The sequence below is a fragment of the Lygodium microphyllum genome, chromosome 13 (assembly GCF_053477565.2).
Source record: "Lygodium microphyllum isolate KBCC chromosome 13, Lygodium_microphyllum_v1.1.10, whole genome shotgun sequence".
Lineage (NCBI taxonomy): Eukaryota > Viridiplantae > Streptophyta > Polypodiopsida > Schizaeales > Lygodiaceae > Lygodium > Lygodium microphyllum.
The window spans coordinates 140,795,751-140,822,365 of NC_141147.1; the positions used below are offsets into that span (position 1 = coordinate 140,795,751).

The window sequence follows — 26,615 nt, forward strand, 5'->3', positions numbered from 1 at the left end:
AGCACAACCAACTATAGCTTGCAAATAGGAGGGCTAAATGCATACTCCAAAAGGTCGTCTAATGCTAAGAAAGGGCACTGCCAACTACCTCCTAGCTGATGAGGGTCAAATGCAAGTAGTAGGAGGCAATCTAGTCACTGGCAATGGCTGATGTGACCAAACAAGGCAAGAGGCACCAAGCAGTGGGCGACAGTTGTGGAAGGAGGTGCCAAGTACTAGAAGGGCTAATGGAGAAGTGGCAACGGTCGCAAAGGGTTGACTGTCACGTGGATAAAGGCTGATGGTTGAAATCTACGCTGAAAATTTTGAGAAACCTACACAAAGAGATAAGACTAAATGGTGGGTAGTTGTTATGTTTATAGATATTGAAGGATGCCCCAAAAATTAGGGTTTTGGGAGACCATTGGAAGTCTCTCGAACCATGCATCAAATTTGCATTTTTCATTAATGAAGCATGTTTTGGGACTGTTAAAAAATGTTAATCAAGTGTAAAGCATGTTTTAGCTCAACACCCCCTCTCAAGCCCAGAACCGAGTCTAAAAGGGAAGACCGGCAATGTTTATCCCAAGGTGTCCCACCCCAAAGCAACCAAGGCATCAGACGAATGGTGCATGTCGACTTCCCAATGGCCTACCAAGACTACTGAGGTAATGGTTATCTTACCAAGGGAGTTCAAGTAGTCACCCCAGAGAGGACAAGGCATCGGACAAAGAGTGCTCGTCCACTCTCGGGTGGCCTACTAAGCCCTACAAAGGTAGATGGAACCACATTGAACTTTTTTTTAAAATGAAAAGTTAATTTTAGGAGTGGCAGCCGATTAAGTAACAATGACCTAGAAGACAGAAGTAGAGATAGTACACCCAACACATCACAAAACAGTACAAGCTAACCCAAATACTCAAGGATGTAGATGACAAGGGAAAGATGACGAAGGATCATGTGAAAAAGGCCGGTCCGCCAATGAAAACAACTTAGGATCTATCCAATGGTACTCTATACAATGAGATGCATAGTATGATACATGCTAAAGAATGCTCATGCAACATGTGTCACTTGGGCAATGACTCTCATGGAAAATTTGTTCACTTGTCCAAGCATCCTAGTACGAAGATGATGAAATCATGCAATGCATAGAGAGGTATAAAAAAGGAAAAAGGCTGATATCAAAGACAAGTGCCGAAACCTATAAAATACGAAGGAGCAGGTGCCACTTGGACAGTGTCTCTTGTGGAAAAATTATTCACTTGCCCAAGCATCCTAGTACATAGATGATGAAATCATGCAATGCATAGAGGGAGGTATAACAAGAGGAAAAGACCGATATCAAAGACGAGTGTCAAAACCAATAAAATACCAAGAAGGATAGAAACCCCCTCTCAACCTGAATGTTGATTCCGAAGAATGCTTATGCAACAGGTGCCACTTGGACAATATCTAGCATGGAAAAATTGTTCACTTACCCAAACGTCCTTGTACAAAGATAATGAAAACATGCAATGCATAGGGGAAGGTATAAGAGGGAAAAAATGTCAATGTTAAAGACAAGTGCCGAAACCTATACAACACCAAGAAGGATAGAACCCCCCTCTCAACTTGGATGTCGATGCTAAAGAAGAAAGAAAAACCTAAGGATGTCGGGCTTCATGGGATGCCAAGAACCATGGGGATGAAGATAATGAAGCATCCCGACTAGAAGTGCAAGGATAGAAGTCACCACCATGATAGTATTAAGAGAGATATTGCACGATCCACTGCGAGAGGGAAAGCCTCCATGTTGGCAGAACAGCAAAACTCCAAGTAGATAGAACCATAAAAGTACCAGTGCGTGTCTCCTATCTCCAACATAGGAAGGATTGGTGCAAGCTTGTATGTTAGCCCTACACTAAAATACAAAACCTTGCAAAAGAGATCAAAATCTGCAAGCACAAAGGTGAATAGTGAGATGCTCCAAAAAACAAAACTAAAAATAAAAGAAAGCTAAGTGCAATGCAATGAGTATGTAAGTATATAGCAAAAGTCTTAAAGGAAAAGGCTAAGTGTTTGGCCATCGTCGAGTACTACAAGGTGGAGAAGGGGTCCTAGAAGGTGTAGTGGATACCCTAGAAATGGATACATAAAGTGCAATAGGAAAGCCACTAGCAGACCAATCAACCAATCCTTCAATAATGAAGGAGATAGAGTGTCAAGACTATCCAAACTCATAGAAGGTCGGCAATCTAGATAGTGAGATAATATGTTGGATAAAACGAAAGGATTTGCAGAGCAACTTGTTTAAGAAGAACGTGACCTGATCGTCACTTGACTTCAGGGAGTCGTTAGGTGGCAAACTCAGCTAGTAAATGCCAATAATTGGTCAACTTAACTTTCAAATCATCCTATTCCTTAATGGAAAACTCCTAAAGCTCAAAATCGAGATTGATACATCAATGCAATCTCAAGTAGCATAGTAGTCAATGAGATTACTCCAATGCTTAGATACAAAGAAAATGTTGTAATTAAGAGTGGAACTCAAGAAGCAATCCTTGCAGTAACTCGACACTAGCTATGGCACTATGTGCACTCCATTGACAAATGTGATCAGGGTGAGCTAATCGAGGGTTAGGCATAGGTTCGGTACCAATGATGACATCCGAAAGCCCCTGAGATTCAAGCACTCGTTACATGAAGTTCAACCACAAGGTAAAATTTGACCCATTAAAATATATCTTATCCATGAAGGTGTTCTTGGTCTTGGCAACAGCAATGGTAGTGCTAGGAGATGGAGGTGAGTAATGGAGAAAGGGTGAATAGGGGAGATAAGGTCAAGGAGTGAAGTACACTTGGAAAGGAATCACAGAGTGTCCACTATAACAAGCCTTCCTTCCGTGGATGGGTAGTAAATCCCTAATTACAACTTAATTATAGCAGCAAACAATTAGTGCAAATCTGAAAATACAAATTTACCTACTGATCTTGGACAATGCATACCCAATTGGCCCCAAAATTGACGCCCCTTTCGGTATTTCTTTAGCTTTATTGAAGAAGAAGTTTATTTACAATGGGATTCTCCCAATCCCTTTTGGTATTCCAACTCCCCTTGCTGTTCAAAATCACCAGCAAGTCATTAACCTGATTTGCCCCTTGATTTGGGCAATCAATTGACCTTCACCCACTTTGATGGAGATGGAAAATGCCCCAAATTCAATTATTTGCTGGTCCCTCCACTTGAATAGGCTAAAAAACAGCTTCAGTCCTGTTGAATCCAAGTCTTGGAGCTTCTAATTTCTGGCACGCTTCCCGCGGTTGCTGCTAAACCCTAATTTCTGCTACTGCAGATTAGGGTTTATAGCAGAGAAATCTGAAATTTCTCAACCTCCAAGGGTTCAAATGCTGAGATCTTCGAAGCAAGGCTGTGAAATAGCTAGGAGATGAGAAGGAAAGCTGTAGAGAGAGAAAATTCAGAGTTTTGTCGCAAAGAATGACTGAAAATCAGTCAAATGCAGCTGCTACCTTGCCACAACAGCATGTAGATGCAAAGAACTGAAGAAAATCAGCCATTTACTGCTATTGCCCTGTCTCATCAGCCTATAGATGTTGTCACCTGTTGTTGGTTGGTCTTCTTCAGCCCTTGACTGCCTCAGAAGGTCCTCCAATGGCTGCAAATCAGACCAACAGTCTCTCCTCCCTCTCTCTTGCACGTTGAATACACTAAAAATGCCTCTCTCCAGCCTCTAAAGACATTTTTCAATCTTGCATTCCCAAATGGTTTTTTCAACCTTTTTCATAATTAAATATTAATTCAATATTTAAATACTGAAAATTATTCTAATTGGCTAATAATTAATTTGACTGGGCAACTTCCATTCCGAAGTATCTCTTCGCCATCTTTGACCATCAGATTGGCGTTAGGTACCATTAAACACCACTTCTCTAGTGTCACCAACCAACACTTATAGCCAAATAAATGACCTAGGCCAACAACTGACACTAGATACCACCAAGTACCTGTGCAGCATAACTTATAGCAACTTTTGCCTTTGACATTCCGTGATTTTTTCGGGTCCCGAGCTCGTAAATTTACTTTAACCCCAATTGCACCTCACATGTGCAACATTTAGTTAATCATGTTATTAAAAAATTAATCCACATGTTAGGTGAGGTTTCAAAAATACATGTCCTCATTACATCCACCATGCAAACCGAAAGTGTACATAGAGGATCTAAATGTGGACAAGAAGAGTGGACATGGTAACTGCCTATGGAGCCCAAGGTGGAGGGACAAGTACACGGGGAGCAAAGAATGGAAATCCTTGCGCAAGAGTGACCCAAGGATGTATCATGAGAACAAGTGTTTTTGAAACCTCACTTAAAATGAAAATTAATTTTTAATCACATGGCTAAGTAGATGTTGCATATGTGAGGTAATTGGGATTGGAGTAAGTTTACGAGCTCGAGACCTAAGGAAATCACGAGATGTCAAAGGCAAAAGTTGCTATAAGTTATACCACATAGATACTTGGTTTTATCTAGTACCAATTGTTGGTCTAGGTCATTCATTTAGCCATAAGTATCAATTGTTGGTGGCACTAGGAAAGTGGCGTTTAATGGTACCTAACACCAATTTGATGATCAAAGATGGCGCAGAGACACTCAAGAATGGAAGTTGCCTAGCAAATTTAGTTATTGGCCAGTAAAATTATTTTTCAAGACACTGAAATAATTATTAGATTAATTTTCAGTATTTAAAGACTAAAAATTAATATTTAATTATGAATAATGCTGAAAAAACCATTTAGAAATGTTGCCACTTGTCAAAAAATACCCATGCAAAACTGAGAAATGCCTTTAGAGGCTAGAGAGAGACATTTTTTGTATATTCAACTTGCAAGAGAGAGAGGAGAAGATGCTACTGGTCTAATTTGTAGCCATTGGAGGTCCTTCTAACGCAGCCAAGGGCAAGAGAAGACCAATTAACAATAGGTGATAGCATCTACAAGCTATGGAGACAAGGCAGCAGCAGTAAATGACACATTTTCTTCAATTTCATGAAGAAAGTCTGAATTTTCTCTCTCCTCAGTATTCTTTCTCATCTCCCAGCCTTTCTACAGCCTTGCTCCGAAGATTATAGCATTGAGATCACCAAAGGCTGAGAAATTTCAGATTTCTCTACTGTAAATCCTAATCTGCAATAAAAATTAGGATTTAGCAACAACTTTGAGAAGCGTGCCAAAAATTGACAGCTCCAAGACTTGGATTCAATAGGGCTGAAGCTGTTTTTAGCCTATTCAAGTGGAGGGACCAGCAAATAATTAAATTTGGGGCATTTTCCATCTCCATCAAAGTAGGTGAAGACCAATTGATTTACCGAATCAAGGGGCAAATCAAATTAAAGACTTGTTGGTAATTTTGGATAGCAAGGGGAGTTGGAATACCAAAAGGGATTGGGAGAATCTCATTGTACATCAACTTCTTCTTCAAGTAAGTTAAATAAATACTGAAAGGGGCATCAAGTTTCGGGTCAACAAGGTATCCAATGTCCACGATTATATGGTAAAGTGTGCATTTCAGTTTTTGTGAATTTGTTAATTGCTGTAAATAGTTTTTAATTAGGTTCTCTGAGGAGGAAGGCTGGTTATAGGATGTGTGAAATAGTCCATAAGCAAAGGATAGATATCCTTGCATTTAAAAGGTCGTATATGGAGCATTTAGTCTCTCGGGGTAATGATGGAAATGCCCCATCACAGCCATTCCAAAGTAAAAGGATATAGTAAAGTGGGAGTAGATAGAAGATATGGTAAAATGAAAGGATATGGTAAAGTTAGAGGGTAATAGTCTCCCTAACGATGCACCACGAGATGGAGTGTAGATAGATGGTGGGACGGAGAAAGAGAGGGTGTTAGGAGCAGAGATGAAGATCTAACCCCTAGTGTGCTTTGAGCGGAAGTGGAATGTAATCCCAGATACTGGAATGAAGATTTAAGCAAATCAAAATGTGGAGAAGATAGTGGCGGGATAGGAGGAAGTTGAGAAGTATGGTTTTGCCTCAATTTTAAGACAAAAATTCTGATTAGTTTCAGCTCAGTTTTTTATTAGCTTGAGAACCGTTTATGGTCACTTTTTGGATCAGTTGTTCATGAGTTTTTGCACTGATTGTTGGTCAGTTTTTGCAATGAATTTTTTAACAGTTTGGGGTCACATTTACCGCAGTTTGTGATCAGTTCTCAAATCAGCAAGTGATCAGTTTACGATCAGATTATGCTCAATTTTCAATGGTTTACATCTAGTTCCATGGACAACAACATATGTTATGATACCATTGATGTTTTAGGCATGGTTTATGCTTGGTTTTCGTTATACTACAGCTTGGTTTTGCCAGATGAGTTGAGCTCATGAGAAATGGACATGTCACACGATAATTTGGCAATGATTTTGGGATCCTTTGTGAGTCTTCTGTTATGTTGGCTGATAATTTTCAGCATATGTTGGGCATATGGAATGGTTGAACAGCGATGCGCAGTGATGCTGTTTGGATTAATTTTTAATCACATGGTTAAGTAAATGTTACACGTGTGAGGTGTAATTGGGGTTAGAGTAAATCTACGAGCCCAGGACCCGAAAAAATCACGGGATGTCAAAGGTAAAAGTTGCTATAAGTTATGTTGCATAGGTACTTGGGGTTATCTGGTACTAATTATTGGCCTAGGTCATTCATTTGGCCATACACATCAGTTGGTGACACTAGAGATGTAGCGTTTAATGATACCTAACGCCAATTTGATGGTCAAAGATGATGCAGAGACACTCGGTAATGGAAGTTGCCTAGCCAATTTAATTATTGGCCAGTTTTTTTCAGGGCACCGAAATAATTATTAGATTAATTTTCAGTATTTAAAAACTGAAAATTAATATTTGATTATGAAAAATACTGGAAAAACCATTTGGGAAGGCTACCACTTGTCAAAATTGCCCATGCAAGACTAAAAAACGTCTTTAGTGGCCAAAGAGAGGCATTTTTATAATTCAGCCTGCAAGAGAGAGAGGAGGAGAGGCTACTAGTTTGATTTGCAACCATTGGAGGACCTTCTGAGGCAGCCAAGGGCAAAAAAAGACCAATCAACAACAGGTGACAGCATCTGATTTGTAGCCATTGGAGGATCTTCTGAGGCAGCCAGGGGCAAAAAAGAGCCAATCAACAACAGGTGATAGCATCTACGGGCTGTTGAGACAGGGCAGCAGCAGTAAATGACTGAGTTTCTTCAATTCTTTGCATCTACATGTTGTTGTAGCAAGGCAGCAGCTGCATTTGACTGATTTTCAGTCATTCTTCCCGACAAAACTCTGAATTTTTTCTCTACAGCTTTCCCTCTCATCTCCTAGCCATTTCATAGCCTTGCTTCGAAGATCTCAGCATTTGGACCCTTGGAAGCTGAGAAATTGCAAATTTCTCTACTGTAAACCCTAATTTACAGCAGAAATTAGGGTTTAGCAGCAGCCTCGAGAAGCGTGCCAAAAATTGGAAGCTCCAAGACTTGGATTTTTCAGGGCTGAAGGTAAATTTCAGCTAAATTCACGTGGAGGACTAGCCAGCCATTAAATTTGGGGCATTTCCATCGTCTATGAAGTAGGTGAAGGCCAATTAAGTGCCTGAATCAAGGGGCAAATCAAATTAAAGACTTGCTGGTCACTTTGGACGGCAGGGGAGTTTGGATTGCAAAGGGGATTGGGAGAATCCCATTGTAAATCAACTTTTTCTTCAATAAAGCTAAAGAAATATTGAAAGGGGCGCCAATTTTGGGGCCAATCTAGTGTGCATTGATTGTCCAAGATCAATAGGTACATTTGTATTTTCAGATTTGCATTAATTGTTTGCTACTGTAATTAAGTTGTAATCAAAGATTTACCACCCATCCACGGAAGAAAGGCTGGTTACAACCACCATCATGTACGTTCATCGGTAGGTTAGTGCCCATGAAACGCTTGACGAGGTGGCGAAGTGTACCTAGGGTGAGGTGTTAGAGGAGACCCTAGAATGGATGCAAAGAGTGCAATGGATGAGGAGCTAGCAAACCAATTAGCTAATCCTTCAAGGGTACTGAAAGATATAGATTGCACAAGGCAACCACCAGGGCAAGAGCAAGTGGCGTAACCCCACCGAATTGTCCAACAAGAGTGGAGACAGTCGTGGCATGCCAATGGCACACCTCACAAGGTAGCGAAGTGTGTCTAGGGTGGGGTGTAGGAGGAGATTCCAGTAGCATGCCAATGAAATACCTCACAAGGTAGCAAAGTGTGCCTAGGGTGGGGTATAGGAGGAGATCATGGAATGGTTGTAAAGAGTACAATGGATGAGGAGCTAGTAGACCAATCAACTAATCCTTCATTAGTATTGAAAGATATAGGCTATTGAGACAATCCACATGCCACATGTCCAGTGGCCATTGAGCAAAAGGAATAGATGGGGTAACAACAGAAGGCATAATCCCTCCCAATGGACTATCCAACATGAGTGGAAGCATTTGCGGCAATTTGCTAAGGTTTCTTAGGAGGAAGACCTTCGACCTTGGTACGATACTCCTAATCCACATGGCCCAATCTCTAGCAATGTGGGCAAAACCTATTTTTCTTAGGGAGTTACTGCCAAATGGGTTTTAATCCTTTGTTTCCATCAAAGGAAGGGGTGTCACCCTTGTTTTGGCTAACCTTTGCATCTTGTGAATTCTTATAGACTTGATCATGTAACCTCACATAACACAAGCATTGGCACTAAAACTCATAGAAGGTCAACAATCAAGGCAACAAGATAATATGCTAAATTAAATGGAAGTATTTTCTAAGCAACTTGTTTAAGAAGAATATAGCTTGATTGTCCTTTGCCTTCGGAGAGCAAGTAGTCACAAACTAGGCGAGTAATCGCTAATGTTGAAGCTCAAAGTCGAGATTGATATATCGAGTGCGATCTCACATAGCATAGCAATCAATGAGATGACTCCAATGCTCAAAGGTGAGGGAAAAATGTTGTAACTAAGAGTGGAACTCAAGAAGCAACCCTTATATTAACTCAACATTGGTTGAGGCATTGTAGGCTCTCCATTAAGAGATGTGATTAGGATGAGCTAATCAAGGGTTTGGTGAGGTTCCAAAGACCCTAAGATTCAAGTACTAGTTGCATGAAGTTCGATCAAGTGGTGAAATTCAACCCGTTAAAATGAGTCTTATCCGTGAAGGCATTCTTAGCCATTGCAAGAGTAGTAATGCTAGGAGATAGACAAGATGTGTAATGGGGGTAAGGCGCATAGGGTGAAGGAGTGGAGTACACGTGGGAACGAATCCCAGAGTGCCCACCATGCAAGAAGCAACCCCTACATTAACTCAACACTAGATGTGGCATTGCAGACTCTCCATTGACAGATGTAATCAAGGTGAGCTAATCGAGGGTCAAGCATAGGTCTAGACCAACGATAAGGTCCCAAAGTCCCTAAGAGTCTAGTTGCTATTGCATGAAGTTCAATCAAGTGGTGAAATTCGACCCGTTTAAAAGAGTCCTTTCTATGAAGGCATTCTTGACCATTACACTTTAGAAAATTTAACATGCAGCAACCTTTTCAACTGAATTTCTAGCATTATCCACATTACTATATTGATTTCTAGGCTAAAATTAGTGAAAATTTAAAAAACAATTATTTTGATGCCCATAAAAATAGTCTAACTAACTAATAATTAAATTGGCTAGGCCACTTCATCTTTCAAGTGTCATTATGTCATTTTTTACCATCAGATCGTCGTTAAGTACCATTAAACTCCACATCTCTAGTGCCACAAACTAACACTTATGGCTAAATAAATGACTTAGTCCCATAACCGGCACCAAGTACCACCTAATATCTATGCAACATAACTAAGTGCAACTCTTGCCTTTGGCATCCACTAATTCCCTCATTCCCGAGCTTATTAATTTATACTAACCTCAATTGCACCTCATATGTGCAACATTTACTTAAACATGTGATTAAAAATTAATCCACATGTTAAGTGAGCCTTGTAAAAATACATGTATTCAAGGCAATGGGCATGGTGACAACATAACTAGTCCATGGAACAAAGATCAAGACATATGGGGATCGAAATCAAATCTCCCTACATAGTCAATTAGCCGCTAAAGATGGGAATTCCCAAGTCCCTGAGATTCAAGTACTTGTTGCATGAAGTTCGACCAAGTGGTGAAATTCAACCTGTTAAAAAGGAGTATTATCCGTGAAGGCATTCATGGCCATTGCAATAGAAGTGGTAGTGCTAGAATATGGATAGGGTATGTAATGGGGGTGGGATGGATGGGGTGGAGGAGTGGAGTACATGTGAGAAAGAATCCCAAAGTGCCCTCCATACATGCAAGAAGCGTACACAGTGGATCCAAATGTGGGTATGGACTGACTATGCATTCGCATGGTTACTGTATGAGTAGCCCATGAAGCAAAGATAGACACATGGAGCAGAAGATGAAAATCATTGTGTCGAAGTGACGCATAGGAGCATAGATGAAGTAAGGACAATAGTCAATTTTTCCCCTCTTGGCATGGGGATTCCATTGGGTAGCCTCGTAACTCCACATACAACAAGATATGTTGTTTTTGAGCTAAATATCAAAAAAAACATGTTATGTGAAACCAACATTCCTCCTCGGATAGGGTGGTAAATAACCTCATTAAGCACTAATTACAACAAGCATAAAATTCACGTAAACTGAAACTATACACTTTATTACTTTAATCTTAGATATTGGACACCCTATTGGCCCCAAAATTAGCGCCCTTGTGGTATTTCTTTATCTTATATTGCAAATAGAAAGAGTACAACTGAGATCCTCTAATCTGCTCCACTAATCCAAGTGCCTCTTGCTATCAAAATTAACCAACAAGCCTTCAAACCAATTTTCCCCTTGGTTTACTTAAGGATTGGCCTTTACCCTACTCCTTGAAAGACAAATTCAGTCCAAATTTGATATTGGCTAGCTAGCCTCTTGAAATCTCCCTAAAATACCTCAATTTCAGCTACTAGAATCAATGCTTGGTCTCTAATGTCACACTACTATTAGTGGCCAATAAACTGGTCTAGGCCCAGATTTGACGCCACATACTACCTAGTACCTATCAAGTATAACTTATTATAACTTTTGTCTTTGGCATTAACTGATATCTCAAGGTCCTAGGTCCCACACTGTGAAACAATTACCTTGCACCTCACATGGGTAAGTCACATTAGCACATTTAATTAACTTTTAATCAAATGCTAAGCAAAGCAATAAAATTTCACATCCTCATAACATTGTGACAACACTAGGACTAATATCTTTTCTTCTTCTTCGAGATCTCAAGTCTATTGCACTTTTTAGGCAATCTTATCGCGAAGAAAGCAACATTCTCATAGTTTCATCACGAGATAACCCCCTTGTTTGTGAGATGAACAACGTGGCACTGCACGGGGACTATGCAAGAGAGTTATCTCAACAAATGTTCCGCAAAATTGGGTTCATCAAATGCTTGTTGTTATCTTCAGGGTTTGGCAAGCTAAGGTGTTCATTTGCAGTTTTCAACCCACTATAACTGATTGGAGACCAACAGTGAAGATGTCAAGGCCATTGTACATCCATGGATCAATTATGTTGCAAGAAATCCCTGAAATACAGTCATTTGTAACCAATTTCAAGCATATTTCAGTAATCTAAAGAAATACTAAAGGGGCGTCAAGCTTTGGGGCCAATAAGTGTCAATGTGTGGTGCAGCAACACTTGAGCTCCAATTGTGTGTGGAGTTTTCTTGCTGAATTTATTGTTAAGCTGAATTAAGTATTTGCTAAAATGTGATTTATTGCCCTTTGGGCTTCCAAAGGCCAGTTTTATGGTTTCATTGTTGGGACAACACCAACTTTCCGAAGGAGGTAAGCTTATGGTCTTCTCGAGGAGCAAACACATGCATTTTGGTTTGCTGTAATTCAGTTATAGCAAGGTTTATACTCATTGAAAACAATGTACAGCAAGGAGCATACAATAAAAGATGTCACATAATAGTGGTAATAGGAGTGAGGAACATGAATCTCCTCTTAAAAGGCACTCAACTCATGGTTTTGAGTCTCCAAATGTTGAAAATGCTTTAGGGCAGCGAGTGACAAATCTGATCAATGAGCATGTAGCTCAATCACATTATATTCCAAGGCGCTCAAGAAGCAAATGCAATATTTATGGCACAATCAGCAAGTACTATTATGAACTTGCAACAATTAATTCAGCAACCTCAATTTGTTGAATTTATACAATCACTTCCTGATGTTAAAGGGAAAAAGGTTGCTTCGCATTCTAAATAGCCAAGTGCGGCTCATGGGCAAACTTTTCAGCCAAAGGTGTTGCACACACCAGTACCTGTAATGCCTAAAGTGCAGAGAACTCCAGTTCAGCAGCATGATCATCCATTAAGGAATGTGCATATTCCTCATGGACAACAAACAATTCCTCCACTATCTACACATCCATGTTATTTTGAGGGTGGATCAATGTTTCAAGCTATGGATGCCACCGCACCCCACCAATGTTGGCATGCAAAATGTAGCTCGTTTTCACCCACCTATGTTAGGTGTTCAAGGGAACTATGATGGGGCAATGCAGCCCCAAATGCACACTCGCATGTATGGTAACATTGTTATGCAACCAAGTATGCAAACTAGAATGTCTGGTCGATTAGGAGGCACTACCGGGCATATGTCAAATGCAAATGCAGCAATGGGATCACCGGGACCACCATTTTCGCAGCCACCCCAGTATGGTAGCTTCACTCCTTTGGGTAAAGTTAAAGACTAGAAAGAAAGTGGGGCAGTTGTCAAATGTGAAACCTTTAATGGTATGCAAGATAGACCGAAGGCTTTGACCTTCATTCAGCAATTTGATGCAGCAATGGGATCACCAGGACCACCATTTACGCAGCCACCCCAGTATGGTAGCTTCACTCCTTTGGGTAAAGTTAAAGACTACAAAGAAGGTGGGGCACCTGTCAAATTTGAAACCTTTAATGGTATGCAAGATAGACCGAAGGCTTTGACCTTCATTCAGCAATTTGATGCAGTTTACTTGGGGGGCAATTTTTCCAAGCCTTCAAAAGTACACAAGCCAACCACTTTTTTTAAGGAAATGCACTTCAATGCTAGACAACCCCTTTGATGCAAGGCAAGGCACTAGCAACTTGGGTGCAATTCAAACAAGCTTTCTCTTCTCAATGGCTCACAAACACTTTTGAAGTGGATGTGACGATAGCTTGGCACAAATAGAATGGAATTCATTGTGCTGATTTGGAAGAGTACACAAACAAATTCTGGGCAGCTTTCTTGTCAATTAGCTCTTTTCACAGTCACGATGGTTGAGGAAATAGAGACCTGCTATTGTGGACTACCCAAAGAAATCCGTGACTATTGCACCAAGACAAAAGTGGTGAGCATGACACAAATGACTGAAAATGCAAATACAGATTATGCACTGATGAAAGGACGTGTCACAAGAGTTAAGGGCAGCAAAGATGCTTCAAAGGACAATGCTGAAAATAAGGGCAGCAAGACTGAATTTTTGGGAAGCAAGTTTAAATCCTCAAAAAAGGTCAACATGCTGAAAATTAATCAAAGGCAAAAAGAAATCCACTTAAAGATAGGCATTGTATGATGCAAACAAATGCTATGAAGCCTTAAACCACAATAGGATTGGTATTTTTACAATGAGCAACCAAATACAAATGCTTCAAAAATATGTTGTGCATGGGCAAAGTGAGGGATTGACATGCTTTAGTTTTCTTTGATGTAGAAGCTCGTGCCAACTTCATTTCCCCAAAATTGGCAGCCAAGTTAGGCATTAGAGATTATGAGATGGGTTCCATGGGTGAGGCTACTTTGGCTCGTCCTGCACGTGCAAAGCCAATCACCCCTATCATTTTCGCAAAACTCCAAATTCATTTGCAACCGTATGCAAATAGTGAGGATTTTCACATTATGCCATGGGAAGGCTGCGATGTCTTATTGGGTATTCCATGGTGTCATAGAGTGCATGCAATGATTGATGTATATAACAGGAAAATCACTCACACATGAAGGACGGCAACAAGTTCTTGATGTAAAGTTGAAGGGAGAGTCTATTCCTCATGGGTCTACTTCAGCAATTTCTTCAATAATGAAAAAGCATCTTTCCACGTGCTTAGTTTTTGCAAAAGATGTTAGTAAAGATTATGCTAAGTCTAGTGTTTCAGAGCAGACAAAATTCTTAAAAGAATTCCAAGATTGTTTTTTTGACTCTCTACTTGGAGAATCACCACCTGAAAGGCCGACCTTATGTCTGGTACTATGCCTCCAAACACGCCACCCTATAGAGTGAGTATTGCCCGACAACAAGAAATAATGAATTGGGTTAACGAGCTATTAGAAAAAGGGTTTATTCAGCCCAATTCATCACCTTTCTACCACCCTATAGAGCAAGTGCTGCCCAACAACAGGAAATAATAAATTAGGTTAACGAGCTATTGGAATAAGGGTTGATTCGGCCCAATTCATCACCTTTCTACTCACCTATACCACCCTATAGAGAAAGTGCTGCCCAGCAACAGGAAATAATAAATTAGGTTAACGAGCTATTGGAAAAAGGGTTGATTCAGCCCAATTCACCACCCTTTTTCTCACATGTACTCCTTGTGCAAAAAAAAGGATGGTTCATGGTGAATATGTATTGATTATTGCATCTTAACAAAAACACTATTAAAAATAGCTTCCCTATACAGAGGATTGATGATATGCTTGATCAGTTAGGGGGAAGTGCAATCTTTAGCAAAATAAACCTTAAAAGTGGGTATCATCATTTTTCAATCCTACAATTCTTTCATTGGCACATTCTTTGATGACATCATATGCTTTTCAAAGATTGAGGCAAAACATTGGATACATTTTGACTACTTTATTTAAGAAACTTAGAAAACACAAGCTAGTTATTAGTGCAAAAAAGAGTGAATTCTTCATGTCAGAGATTCACTTCTTAAGGCATATTGTATCAAAAGATTGTGTTAGAATGGATCCTACAAAAGTGGAAGCAATTCGCAGCTCGCCTCATTTGAGAACCCTGCACAATGTGTGCAGCTTTTTGGGACTATATTCTTACTATAGAAGGTTCATATGCCACTTTGCCAAAAATGCTTCACCCCTTCATGCATTGCAAAAGGAGTTCCATTTACATGGGTTGATAAGAAAATTGTAGCATTCAATAAGCTAAAAGAAAAGCTTACTTTGGATCCAATGGTAATCTTGCCAAATCTTTGAAAAGCTTCCATTGTTCAATGTGATGTATGAGGGAACAGCATTGGTGTAGTTCTAATGCAAAAAGGCCATGTTGTGGCATATGAGAGTGGGACTTTACAGGGTGTTGAGAAAAATTTGCAAGTTTATGAGAAAGAGTTGCTTGCTATGAGTTATGCTCTTTTCACTTGGAAACACTATCTACTAGGGGCTGATTTTGTTGTGCAAACAAATCATCAGTTAGCATTTACTGCTGGCCAACCAACATTTAATGTTGAACAACCTTACATCATTTATGGCATTATTTTTGCCTATTTATTAGGTACTCCTCCACAATTGGTATCATGCATCATCTGATAAGTTCTGGTGGAGGGAGAGAAGCATGTGATCCAATAAGCTAGCGCACCAAGTTGTTTCCTCATTTATTTAGCCATTTTATCTGGAGGTTATGATGGCTATTTTAGCATTTATTGCTGGCCCACCTAACATCATTTATGGCCTTATTTTTGCCTATTTATTAGATACTCCTCCACAGTTGGTACCATGCATCTGTAAAGAAAAATACCCTTACACAGAAACATAAACAAAAACCGTACGACAAAGCACAGATTGATAAAAAGAACACAGTTAGGGTTAGGGTTAGAGTAACTCAGAGACAATGAGCACAGTGAATAAATGAAATGATATGACTACTAATAATACGAAGCTCATGCAGCAAACACACTATGCAGTGAATGAATACCAAACCTCAAACTCTTGTATCTCTAGGATCAGGACAGGGGTAATGAGCTGCTGAGTGTGTCGTACTCCGAACTGATCCCATATCGCAGCAAGGCAGCCTCCGGATGTCGAACACCAACAAACGCAACAATGAGAAGCTGGATCTGATGCAGACAGCAGTGAGGAGAGAGAAAGACTAAAAAATGAAGCATGCAGGAGAGAAAAAGACTAAAAACGGAGCCTGCAGAAGAGAGAAAGACTGAAAACGCAAGCAAGATAGCTTGCAGGAGAGAGAAAGACTAAAAAAGGAGCCTGTAGGAGAGAGAAAGACTGAAAACGCAGGCAGGACAGCTTGCAAGAGAGAAAAGACTGCAGCAACTGCAGACAAGAGAGAGAAAACTATCAAGGCGGCAGTTGGAGCCTGCAAACGCAGCAGTTTCCCGGCGTGGCAGGCTGTACGACAGCAGTGCAAATGAACAGCAGTCAGTCGCCAGGCAGAAACAGCAGCAATCAGCGTGTGGAGGGCTGGAAACAGGCGCCAGATTGTAGGGAACAGTGATGGACAATAAGGGCTGAGATGTACTCCATGACCGGGGTGTGGGCAACAAGCTGGTAACACCTAAAACCTGCAAAAACGAGATTGTAAAAGAGTGGAGGGCTTGCTACCAATTTATAGAAAATTAGGGTTCTAGATCTCTCCCACTTAACTTTCTCGATCTGCTCCCCTTTTTAGGGTTTTGGCTAAAATAAGCCTAAAATAAGTATGTTTTGGGGCTGTTTAAGTGGCTAAGTGCATTTCTTAGCAAAACAACATCATCTATCATTCATCATCTACTAGGTTCTAATGGAGGGAGAGAAGCAGGTGCCCATGCCTTCATAGCCAGTGACACACATTGGTTCTGTATTGTCTCATATGTTAGTACATGGATTCCATTTCCCAAGTATCTACAAAGCCTCTAAGTAAAGAGGCAACAACTAAGGTGAATCTACTAAGTCACCTCCTCCATCCATTTCACATCTATTGATGAATAATTCTAAAACTTTAGCAAAAAGCGATAGGAAACTTTTCAGCTGCCTGCGTTTTGTATTTCTATAGTCTTTCCTTCCAACTTGCTTGCATTTAATGCATCATAGTCTATGTTTTGCCTAACATCATTTGTGTTTTCAGTATTTCTTGTCCCTGCAGGTTGGGTGTGACTATCTTTCTAGGCTCTATTGACTATAACCTTTCCTCTCTAGCTGTGCTTGATCAGATTTTCCCTGTTCCACTAGTTGTTTTGTGATCAGCTCTCTTTGAACCTGCATGTGAACCCTAACAAGTGCAGTCTCTCTCTCTACATCTCTTCTTTTCTTCATCTTCACTTCTTATCCTCTTCAATGGAACCTCCCTACTGTTCTACTGATGACTTACTTCATGGTCCTGATTAGTTAACTTGGAGTGCCATTATGAAAGCATGATTGTGCAAATGCACATGTGATACATGGTTTCATGAGCTATTGTGCAACCCCGGATTCCAACTTCTCTTTTAAATGATTGGGACCGCGATAACTACAAGGAAGCAATTCTTACTTCGGATACAAATGATGCCTGTGCATGTTCTACTCTTCTCATGTGCATTTCAAAAGGGGTTGTTCTAGTGATTACCTCCTGCAGCTTCAGATTGAGAGAAATTACAGAAGCTATACAAGGCTCCATCAACCATGCAAGCTATGATTCTCTATGGTCAGCTCCAGCAAATGAATTTCGAGCCAAAGAACACCATTAGTCCTTCCTACTTCATGCAAAGAGGGTGTGAGAGGGTGGTGAGATGGGGCGGATAAGCCTCATCTATACAGGGCTACAGGTGCACATGATCCAAAGAGGGATATTCCCTAACGCATCAACCAAAAGTTTGGCACACATAGAGAGCTACTTTGATTCCTCTCTATTTTTAAGGGCTAGTATGATTGGCATCAACATCAAGTTCTCTCCGAGACACCTTGGTGGTGGCTTGCGCACCCACTACTTAGGTATCCATGGTCCATCTAATGGTCATTGTTGTGTACCATGACAAGTCGCTATCACTATATATTGTATTGTAATAAATCACCCATGATATGTGAGCGAGGGTGTTAGCAAATTAGACAATTCATGTGTGAGTCTAAGTTGTGTTTTAGTGGACTATGCATTTCTTTTCCCAATGATGTGGTCACTAGTTTATAGGCACCAATTTTTCTATCAAGTAGAACATTTATTAATGAGCTAGCTGGCTTTATTTTGGCCTTTACAACTAGCCAACCTGATCATGACTATTTATAGACTAGGGCTCTCTAACAGGTTCTATTGGAGAGAGGGAGCCAATGCTAATGCCCACTCAGCTTGTGACTCACTATTGTATTCGATTGTCTCACGTCTTAGTATATGGATTCCATTTTCCAAGCATTCTTTTAAGTTCTCTTTGCAGTATTCTTCTCTTCTTTGCAATCTCTCTCCTCTCTTGTGTTGTCTATTTTATGACATGCAAAAGAACCCAATTACCATCTCCAAACCCACACTTTTGGCAATCAAAAACTTGTTCCCACTTGGCCTTATGCTTATAGCATTTGAGAATATCCAAAAAAATGGAATTTGCCTCTTCTAATTGCCTATAAGACTATGTGTGAAAGGAGGATGAGAACTTCAAATAGACCCTATGTTCTCAAAATCTCTCCCCAAAAAAAAACCCTCCAAATAGTCCCCATGTTCTTTCTCACCAAAATGAACCATGCCTTGCTTATTGAAGCTACAAATAACTACCCAAATACCATCATTCATTGGCGTCCTAAAAAGATTACAGATGAAACTCATATCAATGCTCTCCCATGGCCTATCAAGGATAGCCAAGGATGTAAAAATCTTGGCGCCTTTTGTTTGTTATACTTAACTTCCTCACAAACCTTGCATGTAATGTTCAAAAGCATCAACATCTCACCTCAAAAGTAGCCAAAAGAAGAAGTCTCTACTATTAATTATAGCATCTATGCCTCAATGCCTTGCGTATGGTGGTGCATGACTTTCAATCATAACCTTTGGCCTAAACTACTTTGTCACACACAGAAGACTGTGCATCAAAGGAAAACCATCTCTAAGAGTGATAGTGCTCATGTTGTTGACCATCATACAACTAATAATAGACCTTGGCAAAATCCTCATTCTACGTGGACACTACTAATTTCAATGTACGATGCCCTTGGCTGATGGCACGAGTCCCAATGTGGCTACTAAACCCTAGTTTTTGCATGATAAGACATAGACACTATTGAAACCTAAGGTTTCTTTGATAAAGCATCAACCACTACATTTGTCATACCCTCCAAGCATTCTTTTAAGTTCTCTTTGCACTGTTCTTCTCTTCTTTGCAATCTCTCTCTCCTCTCGTGTTGTGTAGTTTATGACATGCAAAAGAAACCAATTACCATCTCCAAACTCACACTTTTGGCAATCCAAAACTTGTTCCCACTTGGCCTTATGCTTATGACATTTGAGAATATCCAAAAATTTGGAATTTGCCTCTATTAATTGTCTATAAGACAACATGTGAAAGGAGGATGAGATCTTCAAATAGTCCCCATATTCTCAAAATCTCTCTCCAAAACAAACTCTCCAAATAGTCCCCGCGTTCTCTCTCACCAAAATGAACCGTGCCTTGCTTATTGAAGCTACAAATAACTACCCAAATACCATCATTCATTGGTGTCCTAGGAAGATTACAAATGAAACTCATATCAATGCTCTCCCACGGCCTATCAAGGATAGCCAAGGATGTAAAAATCTTGGCGCCTTTAGTTTGTTATACTTAACTTCCTCACAAACCTTGCATGTAATGTTCAAAAGCATCAACATCTCACCTCAAAAGTAGCCAAAAGAAGAAGTCTCCACTATTAATTATAGCATCTATGCCTTAATGCCTTGCATATGGTGGTGCATGACTTTCAATCATAACCTTTGGCCTAAACTACTTTGTCACACACAAAGGACCATGCATCAAAAGAAAACCATCTCTAAGAGTAATAGTGCTCATGTTGTTGACCATCATACAACTAATCATAGACCTTGGCAAAATCCTCATTCTGCATGGATACTGTTGATTTCAATGTACGGTGCCCTTGACTGATGGCACGGGTCCCAATGTGGCTACTAAACCCTAAATTTTTGCATGATAAGACATAGACACTATTGAAACCTAAGGTTTCTTTGATAAAGCATCAACCACTACATTTATCATACCCGCCGTATGCACTATGTGGAATTAAAATATGGATAAGAAATTTTCCAATGCATATGCTTTCCAAATAACTTATACTACATGAGAAGACATTGCAACATCTAATGATCAATTTGCACCACAACGTCAGCCCCTAGTAGGTAATGTTTTCACACAAAAAGAGCATGTAGAATAGCTAGCAACTCTTTCTCACATACTTACACATTGCAGATCTCTTTTAGCACCATGTAAAAGTATACCATCATAAGCCACAACTCATCCATCTTGCATAAGGACTGCACCAATATTGTTCCCGCATACACCACACTAGACTGAAGCCTTTTCCAAGATTTGGCAGAATTAAAACAAGATCTAAACCAAGCTTTTCGTTGCATGGCAAGGGGCAAAATGCCGATATCTCTAGCTATATACTGTGATAATGTGGCTGGCCACATTTGACAATAAATCAATAGCAGTGGAGTCTTTGCAACTAGAAACCACGACTCTCTAGCAGTTTTGGTAGCAGAGCAACGGGCTGCATTTGGCAGCATGGCTACATTTCCAGAACCTCCTATTTTCCAAATCCTAGCTACATTGTATATGAGAACCGAATAAACTGCTCAATATTTATAGATTTATTTTGACCTCTTTAATAGCTTAACCAGCCAAACAAGGGGGGGAGGGGAGACCTCCTAAACTACTCTAGATGCCCTTTCACCACTACATGCCCATGGACTAGTACACCAAAAGCTTCACCCACTAGACCAAGAACCACCAAGTGCTCAAGGTGATCCAACCAACCTTCACGCACTTCTCAATGTCGACAACCACCAGGCAAAAGTAAAATAACTATCTAGCTTTGTAGAAGAGTGGGCTCTAACCACGGACCATTGCCTAATGGGCGGTTCTCAACTTATAACAAGAGTTCTTCATATGAGGCTACCATGATGATGAAGAAACCTGTGTATTATTGTTGCAAAGGAACACACAGAATTTTGAATCCTCCAAAAAACAACTCCCCACATCCAACTTTAATGTTGCAATAAAATTGGCTACTGAATAAGCACCCTTTGACTCCATGTGCGATGTAAGTATGGGTAGTGTTGCTAATAGATCCATGGTACCCATTAGTTCAAGAAATAGGCCCTTACATAAAACATAATTTTTTTGTAGATCAACTTAGCTTTCCCTATAAATCTTTTACTCTTAGCTTCTTTACATGATAGAAAAGTTGGTTTTAATACTAAACTTTGTGATGAGCATTGGATGGGCTAGGGTGGCCGACCAATCCACCTAGCTTGGCTAACCAATCGAACCTATCAATTGGCATGGGTGTCATCTGACCTATCTAACCCATTTCTCCCGCCATTCGCAATTTCTTCAGCCTATCCTTGGTCCTAGAAAATGAATGACCAATTTGATATGGGTCGCATCCAAAATGCATTACACTGCTAGACCTCCTTACAAGATTAGCCACAACCAACAAGAGTTCGAACTCAAGCAACCCAATGTACTTTTGGAAAAGAAAGTTTGACCAACCCACTTCCTTATCATTTTGCTCACTTATACTTCTTTTATAGGAGAAAGATGGCTCGTTTAACTCTATGTGCTTTATTTATACAATTGTCAAGAACATGTTTCCTCTTGCAAGAAGATATACTAACCTGATTTGACTGCATAAAGGAGCTTCTTCCTAGCAAGATTGATCTAAAGAGATTCTATTTGGTGTTCTCACATAACATATTCAAGGATTTTCTTTGAGGTTTGATGACATTATACTCTATTCAAAGAATGAAATGAATCGTTTAAATAAAACAAGAACAACATAAAGACAATTGTAATCGCCCAATCCAGTAAGAGAATATGGATAGAATAAGATTTTTAGACCTTGCACAAGTTCAAGGATTTTCTTTGAGTGCACTATGGTCTGTTCTAGGGATGAAATGGAAAGTTTAGAAGGTATGAGAACAACCTAAACACATTTGTATTTAAATCTGCTTAATCTACAAGATTGCCACAATTACTTAGTACTATTACTACTTACAAATGCAAACCTCACATAGAGATGATGCCATACCGGAGTCCATCGGAAGACAATCGCATATCCTCTAGAAAATGACTTTGTGAACAAGCAAGGGCAATTAAAAACTTTCTTATTTTCTAAAGGACCGTTTGCCTGCAAGCTTTTTGCACCCTTGCTGAAACAAGAGAAGTCAATGCCACCCTCCAGATGAGAACCACTTCGTCCATAATGTTGGAGCCTCGTTCGAACATTCTCAGCTTTTCCGACATACACAACAATACAGTTATCTCCTCGGGGCTGACTGGAAGATCTAGTGGCATGGCCCCCCGAGTCTCCACTCCAGTGAATGGCAAGCTCGTATACACCAGGCCCAGAATAGCTGGGCAAATTGTGCAATCGATACCTTTCAGCAGCTTCTAAACCTGCCACATGATTCTGCCAATCTTCTGGTCCAATTATTACCTGCATGTGCACATTGCACAGGTATATACCATTGATTACTATATGGTTTGTCGAATTTTGATGTTTGGCAAGAAAAAGCATCCGCAATTCGGATGACTCAAAGAGTCCACATAATCGTGCGCATGACACATGCTTGGACAAAACAGAGCTAGGCCTTCCAACAGATAAAACGGACCACAGATGGGGATAGACTTGCCTGCCAAGCAGAGAATAGTCTATCGTATGGGAGCGGGAGGCAGTGCTCTTCTCTCTTCAACCTGCAAATCGGTTGTGCAGTACAAGGATGGACTCCATGAGAAAAAGGCGGGGAGGGGGAGGGCGAGGTCGATGCCTTGAAAGGCAGATGCTTCTTATTGCTGCTATTGCTGTTGCTGTTCCTATCGGTGGTGATGGAGGCCTTGTGCCCAGCCTTCCGTACAAACAGAAAGGAAGAGCCTCCCATGAACTCTTTTTTCTACTAGGTTAGCCAGTATCTCATCTTCTGTAGATCGTTTCCTTCGTCCATGAAATCCAGCCCTATCGTTATGGGGTCACAGTTTGAAAATAACTGAAATAGAGGGGATCGAACAATTAATGAATGGATGATTAGTCATACAAGGGTTAACCTGTGAACGAAGAAGGAAGCGTTGCGTTGCGAACTGCCCGAACAGCCACGTCGGGGTCAAGGACTTGGTAAGCTACAGAGCAGCAGGGAAAACGGGGGCCGATAGTCTAGCCAGTATCCATGATCCAATCCCAGACATCTGAAATCTCTCAGCACTTTGATCACGGAAGAGAGGACCTACTACCCGCTAGATGATCCAATCCCAGACATCTGAAATCTCTCAGCACTTTGATCACGGAAGAGAGGACCTACTACCCGTTAGATTACCCAAAGAGTAAAGCTGAGCAAGTTGCAACACACATCGTCACGCCCCCCTCACACGGCCTTACGTCTGACATGTTCAGGTGGACGACACCAAACCAGCTCTGAGCAATCACGAATGCGACCAAAAGCTAAGATCACATAAAATAATAGCTAAAGTATCTTTTATTAAAAGAAATTCTTCCAAGCTTTGCTCGATAAATTAATAATCACCTTTTGCAAAAACCTTACATACTTCACGCTTTCTTTAAGTATAAAAAACAACTTTCTTTTAGAATATGTAAGGATTTCAAAAACAAATGCTAGAGGAAAATAACACGTCTATGCATGACCAAATAATCCAATCTTTGAATACATGAATGATTCAAGTGACCAATATTGTGATGGACCAACCCTCAGAGACCCGCCCGGGACCCCCTGGGAACCCCGTCTAGGCCTCGGGGCAGCACTGGACCCTTCCCATAACTTTGCCATCTCGACCCCTCAACACGTCACGAGGCACCCCAACACGTCACGGAACGTGACACGGAATATAACACGGCACAAGATTCACCCAAGGGCCCATCTTGAGGGCATCACATCATATTCGTAGGTAAAAAGCATTTACAAGATCACCGAGGGCTCAACAAGGGACTATGTCACGGTGGGTGGGTGGAGCTATCAACGCGCTACGACACGACGCCAACACCGTGGGTGAGGGAGCTCAAGAGGTACTCCCTCATAAATATTGATCAATCATTGTTAGCTAATTAACAAAATTAGGCCTCAATAGGGACAAGTACACCTTTAGATCATCGCGTTCATCCAAATCATTTTCAAGCCTACCAACAAAAGATGTGCTTACATGGCTAGACTATTTTGAGAATGTAGCCAAGTACCACAGATGGCAAGATGATCGAAAATCACATGAGATTCAAACAATATTAGAATGATTTGCTGCAACTTGGTATACACAATAAGCTAAAAGAATTAAAGTGAATTGGTTTGAAATTAAAAGTCAATTAATAAAAGACTTTGCATGACAAAATGTTACGCAAATAACACTTCAACAATTAAATAATTGTAAACAATTAGAAAATGAGGCCGTTGCACAATTTGCTATAAAATATAGTCAAGCATTGCTTAGACTAGATGCAACTATGTCAAAAGTAATGAAGTTACATTTCTTATGGCCTTGGTTAAGACACTATATTACACGTAAAGTCCAAGATCAAGGCCCAAAAACTTTACATGAGGCCATACAAATTGCACAACATATAGAGAATAACATCTTGAATGTGAACCCAATTGACTTTCACACAACACATAAACAATAAGATAAACTTACACCAATGGACATTGATATTTAAAATGTTGGATCGTTCAAGAAGCTACCACAAACGATAATCAAGGACGTCCTAGATGTTTATAATTGTTACATGTTTGGTCATGTACCTAAATATTGTAGAAAGCCCTAAAGACCAAGTTTGAGTAAAATGCAAAATATACAAATTAATACATCAACATAGCTTGGAGCGGTATCAAGAAACAACTAAGCGAGTGGATTACCAAGGCATTCCACTCGCATGTCCAAGCCTCCACAACTTTAAAAAAAGAAGACTTATTCGTACGATAAAAATGGAAATCGAGGGAAAGAAGTTGGCTATGTTATTGGACACATAGAGTACTTTCTCATCAATCAATAAAGAAATCATGCTAAAAATAAATTTAGAAGTTAAAAAAGCACATGAAATGTACATATTGTTAGGAGATAAACGACATCTTTATAGATCAAGGAAAGTAGCCATACTTCCAATAAATATACAATAAACTAAATATTTTCATGAATGCTATGTACTTCCACAATAATTGTTTTTATTAATACTAGGTTGTGATTGGCTAGACAAAGTCGACGGGAAAATTGACTTCAAAACCAAGAAACTTCAACTTCCAAGAGGCAAATTGCTAGAAATCGAGAAGCTGATGATCGATCTCGGAGTTAATTGCTCTCAAATTGTGGCACCTACAACAAGGGTAAAAGATATTATAAATCTACTTAAGAAGTACTAAAAAGTAGCTCTCTTTACCTCACCCTCTACTACATCAGCCCCCATTGAACACCATCGGCTTTGTGTCAACTATAGACCACAAAATAAAATAACACAACACGATGATTATCATATGCCATGAATCGATGCTTTAATTGATGAACTAGGAAAATCAAATTATATCACTTCCTTAGATTTAGCCTCAAGTTACTTGCAAATTTTGATAAATAAGAATGATTAAAAAAAGATTGTTTTTCAAACATCAAAAGGGTTGTATGAATTTAAAGTCATGGCGTTTGGTCTTTCGGATGTTCCAAGCTCATTTCAATGACTAGTTAATAAACTATTTGCTCATCTCATTGCAAAGAAAGTGTTAGTAGTTTACTTAGATGATATTCTTATTCACACAAAAACTTGGGATGAACAGTTAAAGATCATAGAAGAAGTACTATCAATTCTACATAAATGTAATCTTAATTGCAATTTTAAAAATGAACATAGAGTCAAACTCAAGTGAGATTTTTAGGATTTATAATTTCCAAGGAAGGAATTCAAATAGACCCAAAAAAGATAGCTACAATTAAAGCATTTCCATACCAAAAAAATATAAAGCAATTACAATGTTTCTTAGGAAAGATGAACTTTTTAAATAGGTTTTTACCTAAACTAGTAGAAATAACCAAACCATTGAGAAATTTATTAAAAAATAAAAAAAATTGCATGGTCTGACGATTGCAAAAAAACCTTTGAAAATTTTAAAGAACTAATCTCTAGAGCCATAACATTAAATTACCCTAATTTTGGAAAACCACTTGTGTTAAGAACAGACGCTTCTAATAAAGGACTAGGATAAGTGTTACTATAGTTAGATGACCATGAGAAACAGAGACCAATTTGTCTTATTAGTCATTCACTTACAAAAACATGTTAATTACTCAACAATTGAAAAAGAACTTGCAGCCATTGATTGGGCACTTCAAAAGCTCTATCCATATGTACAAGAGTCAAAATTA

General features: G+C 39.7%; 1 protein-coding gene across 3 annotated transcripts in view; it reads right to left on the reverse strand.

Annotated features, from left to right (window-relative positions):
- LOC148027280 (protein EFFECTOR OF TRANSCRIPTION 2-like) overlaps window positions 1–23,683 on the reverse strand; it is a 34,133-nt gene extending 10,450 nt beyond the window's left edge. Inside the window, exons 1-3 of one of the 3 annotated variants that reach the window (XM_087691858.1) lie at window positions 23,316–23,683; window positions 22,907–23,205; window positions 22,303–22,710 (exon numbers count right to left, since the gene is read on the reverse strand). In XM_087691858.1, the coding sequence (XP_087547984.1) occupies window positions 22,303–22,710; window positions 22,907–23,152 (654 nt within the window). In that variant the 5' untranslated portion in view covers window positions 23,153–23,205; window positions 23,316–23,683. Of the gene's footprint in view, window positions 1–22,302; window positions 22,711–22,906; window positions 23,227–23,305 lie in introns of all 3 variants that reach the window. The other 2 variants (XM_087691857.1, XM_087691859.1) reach the window with 2 other exon arrangements.
- Between the last annotated feature and the right edge of the window lie 2,932 nt (window positions 23,684–26,615).